Source organism: Ipomoea triloba, chromosome 2 (assembly GCF_003576645.1).
Source record: "Ipomoea triloba cultivar NCNSP0323 chromosome 2, ASM357664v1".
Lineage (NCBI taxonomy): Eukaryota > Viridiplantae > Streptophyta > Magnoliopsida > Solanales > Convolvulaceae > Ipomoea > Ipomoea triloba.
The window spans coordinates 22,723,099-22,729,478 of record NC_044917.1 but is presented as its reverse complement, the minus strand read 5'-3'; the positions used below and the strand labels follow the sequence as shown (position 1 = coordinate 22,729,478).

The 6,380-nt window shown below is 36.4% G+C and overlaps 1 protein-coding gene across 1 annotated transcript; it reads right to left on the bottom strand.

Annotated features, from left to right (window-relative positions):
- Nucleotides 1-2,723: 2,723 nt before the first annotated feature.
- Nucleotides 2,724-4,841, bottom strand: LOC116010921. Its single transcript, XM_031250415.1, has 4 exons — nt 4,664-4,841; nt 3,298-3,661; nt 3,101-3,182; nt 2,724-3,002 (listed from the first exon to the last, which is right to left on the bottom strand). The coding sequence occupies exons 1-4, from the start codon at nt 4,839-4,841 to the stop codon at nt 2,724-2,726; spliced, it is 903 nt and encodes a 300-aa protein (XP_031106275.1).
- Nucleotides 4,842-6,380: the final 1,539 nt, after the last annotated feature.

Below are 6,380 nucleotides of genomic sequence, written 5' to 3'. Positions count from 1 at the left end.
TCAAGAAGAGCATTCCCTTGCTATCCAACTAACACATGAAGAATTGAAGGGCACAACAACCTTTGTTAGTAAGGAATGACCAACATTCTAGGTGTCACAACAACAAACTCCAACACTGAACTTTAAACTATAACTCATGGAAAAATTCAATAGTGATCTCTCCACTCTTCTTGTTGAACATCCGATTGTTCTTCATCAAGTCAGCACTATGGATGAATTTGTTAATGATTACCAAGAACATGTCTATACCATCCATTCACTACCAAGGCTCTTGCTAACCTTTTTTGCCAAGCTACTCTAGTTCAATCTAGATCGCGCTCAACAACGTTGAGCCAAAACGGCCCAAACGAAAAGGTGTGACTTAGAATTTGCTAAGGGTAATAATGTCCTGCTTAAGCTCCAACCTCATTGTCACTCTACAGTCCAATGTCATATCAATACAATGCTAGCACCATGGTATTATGGGTTTTTTAGAGTTTTGAAAAAAATTAAGTGCAATCGCCTACAAACGCGCGCTGCCACCCACATTTAGAGTACACCATTTTTTCTTGGGTTACAGCTCAGGCATGTACATGACACCATATTTTGCACTCTAGCCTTGAGGACAAGGTTGTTTCATTAGCGGTCGATAATGATACAAATCAAGCAGGAAATGAAAGTAATCAAATAATCATTCAAGTGGAAGAATTCAAGGAAGCATAGAATAAGGGATTGACTGATTATGTAAAATGTAAATCCTTGTTTATTTTATGGAACAGATAAGAGATTTTTCTCAAAATGGTCCCTCGACTATTAATCATTCTCAATTTTTGCATTTCGACTTTCAATTGCACCAAATGTGGTCCCTCGACTTTCAAAAACTCACCCAATTTAGTCATCCGTTACATATTCCGTCTAATCAGTGTTAAAATGAATGACATTTTCGTCCATTTACCTATTGTTAGCCTAATAAACATTGAGAAATAGTTGAGAGACTATTTTGAGAATAGTCGAGGGACCATTTTGGGAAAAGCTCTTTTATTTATTTCATTTTTGTTTATTTTCATTTTTAGACTCTATCAAATTAGAATTTCTATACATGTTTTTCTTACAAATATAAATAGTTACAATTGCGCAATCCAACTTCAAAATTTTTAACCTTCTTTACAGACTTTTTTACTCTATCTAAACATACGAACTATGTTTAGACTATTCTCAAAATGGTCCCTCCACTATTTTTCAATGTTTATTAGGCTAACAATAGGTAAATGGACAAAAATGTCATTCATTTTAATATTGATTAGACGCAATATGTAGCGTTGGACCGAATTGGGTGAGTTTTTTAAAGTCGAGGACCACATTTGGAGCAATTGAAAGTCCAAATGCAAAATTGAGAATGAGCAATAGTCGAGTGACCATTTTAGGAAAAAACTCAGTAAATAATTAAGGATTGACAAATCATGTAATCATTAATTAATGCTCCTACCTTATTTTACATATAGTAATAATAGACTATAAATAGGTATTATTTTAGAAAAAAAAGTAATCCAATCATCTATTCTAAGTTCTATTATAGTTGTAGCAGGTAAACAAGAGCTTGAAACTCTTGTTGGAGGGTGTCTTAATGACAGCCATGCGCCTCTTTCCCATTCAATAAAAACATTTTATCCTTTTCTTATCTTTCTCTTCTTTTCCCCTGTTCTTTCTTCTAACATGTGTGTGGCGGCCCCCCACCGCATAAACATTCTCGTGTCTTTTATGTAGATTTGATTAGGACTAAATTATATGTATATTTCAATGCACCATATTACAAGGAGGAAATATATACAATGTCTAGAGTTACACTAAGAATAGAAGTGTACTACAATAGGAGACCAGAAACTCATTTTATTACGATTGTAAGGACGAAGATGAGGATAGCACAAACAGCCAAAGACACGCAACAAAGAGTAGGAGGGAAGAGACCGATGAAGGATAAAATGTGGACTATTATCACGTAAGACAGGCGTAGGCATCCTATTAATCAGATATACCGCAGACTCAAAAGCATAGTCCCAATAACGAGACGAAAAAGAAGCATGAGCAAGCAAAGTAAGATCAGTCCCAACAATGTGCATGTGCTTACGCACAAGACTGCCTATGACGAATGCCAAGCCGAAGAAATTCATAATGTAATTTCTTATACTCAGCACCCAGATCAGATTGTATAGATTTAATGCGACAACCAAAAGAACGTTCAACTAAAGCACGAAACATAGCAAAAATCGCATACAAATCAGACTTCAAACGCATAGGATAAAACCAAGTGTAACGGGTATAGTCTTCAACAAAATTCACAAAGTAGCGATAGCCATTAACAGAAAGAACAGGTGCAGGGCCCCAAATATCTATATAAACTAAGTCTAAAACATGAGAACTGGAAGACTCAACACGGGACACGTAGATTTCCCCATTTGACATGCATTACACAAGGAACCTAAACGACCAAACGAACTAACTAAACATGACTTCAAAATACGACCTTGAACGCGATGGTGCGGATGTCCCAGGCGCCCATGCCATACAGAAGACGACGCACGAGCCGACAGAAAAGCAAACGGAGAAGGAGACGCAAGAGGCACTGGTAGGGAATACAAGCCACCCAAACTCTTACCCTGTAGAAGAACCGCTTTTGTGCGGATATCCTTCACAACAAAATACGAAGGGTAAAATTCAAAAAACACATTATTCTCAAATGCAAATTTCTAAACTGATAGTAAAGAAGCAGATAACCCATGAACATGAAGAACACGAGACATACTAAACGACTTGGAGGGGATAGAAAACGATGTATAGCCAACACTAGAAATAGGCAAGGCCTTACCATTACCAACACGCAAGGTGTCACTACCGGTGTAATCATCAGACGCAATAAGAACACGACCGTCTGGAGTGGCATGATCGGTGGCCCCTGTGTCAAGGAACCAAGTCTGAGATGTCAGCGGCACACCAGAATTAGGTGCATCTTGATACACCATATGAGCCTGAGAATTGTCAGAATAGCGACGATAACACGTAACAGCTGTGGGCCCAGGTAGACCACAAATCTGACACCGAGAACCAGTACGTGAACGGTGCTGACCATGTCCATGATTACAGAAGTGCTGCTGCAAATTAAATCCACCGCCACGCCACTGCTACGAAATAAATCTAGAACCAGGCGGCTGCGAATTAAATCCAAAACTAGAACCATAACCAACTTACTGCGAATTAAATCCAAAACCAGAACCAGCGCCACGTCCACCTCCACGCCACTGTTAACTGCCACGTCGCCCAGACCTGCCAGAATACGCACCACCTCTGCAAGCAACATGCACCACCGGCGCAGCACCCCCAGTCGCCGGCGAAAACTCTTCAGCGTGCACAAACTCCTGTGCACCTAGCAGATCAGAGAGCTCCTCCAAAGACACCGGCGTGGCACGAGTGGAAAGAGAGGCAGTGAACGGCCGGAATTTAGGGCGAAGACCACGAAACGTGTAGATGTTCTGCTCGTCGACGGAGACCGGACAACAGGCGAACACGAGATCCTCAAGAAGCACCTTTACCCTACCTAAATAATCTGCCACGGAGGCATCCCCCTGCCGCAACGTCTGAAGCTGGCCAAGGAGATGGACGACTCTAGCACGAGAAGAGGAAGCCAAAGCTAATTCGATCGAACACCAAGGGTGCGTTTACTAACTGGAAATTTTCTCTAATTTTCTAGAAATTTTGAAAACTGGAAAACAGAAAACAGAAAACATGTTTACTAGCACAGTTTTCCATTTTGAAAACAAGAAATAATTTTTCAGTTTTCTAGAAAACTGAAACACTATAAAAAACTGTTTTCTAAGTGGAAAACAGAATCAGTTATAATCTATTAGACTATATGTCATTATAACCACATTCTTACCATTATCTACTTACATATTTATTCATTACTATGATTACATTTATTATCATCTTCTTTTACTTATCATCATATTCTATCTTTTCTATTTACATTATTTATTTAAACATAACTTGATTATGCTTAAAATTATACATCATTCACATTATCTAAATTAAAAATTGAAATCTATACCACGTTTTATATTTTGATTGAACTCAATTGATTATTGGTTTTGGTCCAAATATTAGATATCAAAATTTTACACATATATTACTATATTAGAATTCAAAATAAAAATTATATATTACATACATGTCATTCAAATGAATATATACAAACATATTTTAAATATTAGCTCAAAAAATATTAATATTATCTAAACTAAATTTTTTTGTGAACTTAATAGGTTATTGGTTCAAATATATTTTTATTTATGTTATATACATATATAAATTTGGTCCGGATATCAAATGTAAATTTTTTTTCCATATATTGGATTTCAAAGTAAAATATATATTTATTCTATTTAAATCAAATATATTTTAAAATATTTTAAATATAAGGTCTAAAAATAACTCGAAATTAAACTTATTGTTAATTTTATAACGTTAATTTGAAAAAATAAATTTGAAAAAATAAGTGTTAGTAAACAAGTTTTCTAAACAGAAAACAGAAAATGGAAAACAGAGAATGAAAACTGAAAAATTGAAAAATAGAAAACAGAAAACAGTTTTCTGTTAGTAAACAAGCCCCAAGCGTTCCTAGAAATCTACTTACCAATCACCAATGGCATTACCTCTTCTGAGAGTGAAGAGATTAGCATAGACAAGATAGCTTGGTCTTGTTGCATCCACGGAGCATACGCAGGATTTGAAATCGTACTGGCAACGGAGGAAGCCTCATCACTCATCAGTAGGCAACGCCAACACAGTCGGACGACAAGGAACGGAACCATCGATGTAGCCCATAAGACTCTGACCACGCACAAAAGGAACAAGTTGTGCCTGCCAGAACAAAAAATTACGATTAGTTAATTTTATACTCACAAAGTGATGAACCGAGGACAGCGAGTTAGGCAACGAAGGGACGACCGCATCAAAAACAGTCCACTCGGAAGAGACTCCGGCAGAACCGTCATTGGCGGCCATAAGAGAAAACCCAGCGATGATACCAGATTAGGACTAAATTATCTGTATATTTCAATGCACCAGATTACAAGGAGGAAATATATACAATGTCTAGAGTTACACTAAGAATAGAAGTGTACTACAATAGGAGTCCTAACAGATTTATCCTTTGCTAGGACACTCTTCAAATTGCTGGATCCATCCCTTTCACTTTTTTTTTTAGGCATGACATTTCTACTATTTTAACGAATACGTTTTCTGCAGGCTGCCATTGTCAATTCCCAAACTCTTGAAGAGGTGACAAGGCTAGAAAATGTGAGGGTTTTCAGTACTACATTTTTTTAATCTTAAATTGTTTCCAATTGAAATGATTTATCAACACTTGAAACTTCTGCAGGCTTTAAAGTCTGGCCAACATCCGGCAGATCTGATTATCAATGATGGCGATGCCAGTTCCAAGAAAGATGAAGATAAAATGGTTACTGATGGTGAGAATGAAGCAAGTAATGAGCAAGGAAATACTGCTCGTTGCTGTACAGAAGGATGATGGACCTACAGCAATGGAACAGGTACAAGCAGTAATTAGTATAAATACATACCAACGTATATTGTGTTCATTGATTATTGGTGCATTTGTTTGGACTTTCTTTTTCTTGCTTTTAATGGCTCTAGCAATCTAGCATTAAGAAGAAAAAGGGAATTCTTGCTAGAATTGTCATAAAAAAAAAAAAAAAAAGGATCGTCTCAGAACAATAACTTTGGATGACCAATATATTGGCTTTAAGAAGGATTGTCAACTCTGTAGATTTTGTGTATAATACAAGGGAAATGGCAGTTATGCATTCATATCTTACTATATCTAGCACCAAATGGAAAAAAAAAAAAAATTATAATAAAATAAAATAAAATAAAAAAATTCACCCATTACAATGTGAACTTTCTGCATATTGCATTAAATATATATATATATATATATATATATATATAAAATTCTATTTACTAATTACTTGTGAAATTTCAGGAATAGGCTATAATGCTATATATCTGGCCAGCATGTGGTGACGTAGATTCTCCCATGCCATCATTGACGCATCATCTAAATTGGCTGTTGCGGATGTTGAGCTTTACCCTTTTGATAGCTGAGGATTTATTAGAGCCTTTTACAGAAGCTGTTTTGTCTAGTGTATTGCAAAGATCCATGTGTGACCCTAATCTTACAAAAAACTGATATGGGTGACAAAGGAGAGTACGATCAATTGCTCTTCTAATCATCCCAGCTGATCCTATGGAATGTAACGCAAATTAAGGTATGCTTTTTACACTGTTCTTTACTATCATCCTGAGTCTCTAGTTGTTGATTATATGAT

Excerpts from the sequence above, each read along its gene's own strand:
- LOC116010921 (XM_031250415.1), bottom strand. The coding sequence starts at position 4,841 with ATGGTTCCGTTCCTTGTCGTCCGACTGTGTTGGCGTTGCCTACTGATG. Across the intron at positions 3,183-3,297 it reads GGTGGTGCGTATTCTGGCAG|CCGCCTGGTTCTAGATTTAT; the intron begins GTCTGGGCGACG and ends TTTAATTCGCAG. Across the intron at positions 3,003-3,100 it reads CTTCTGTAATCATGGACATG|GCTCATATGGTGTATCAAGA; the intron begins GTCAGCACCGTT and ends GACAATTCTCAG.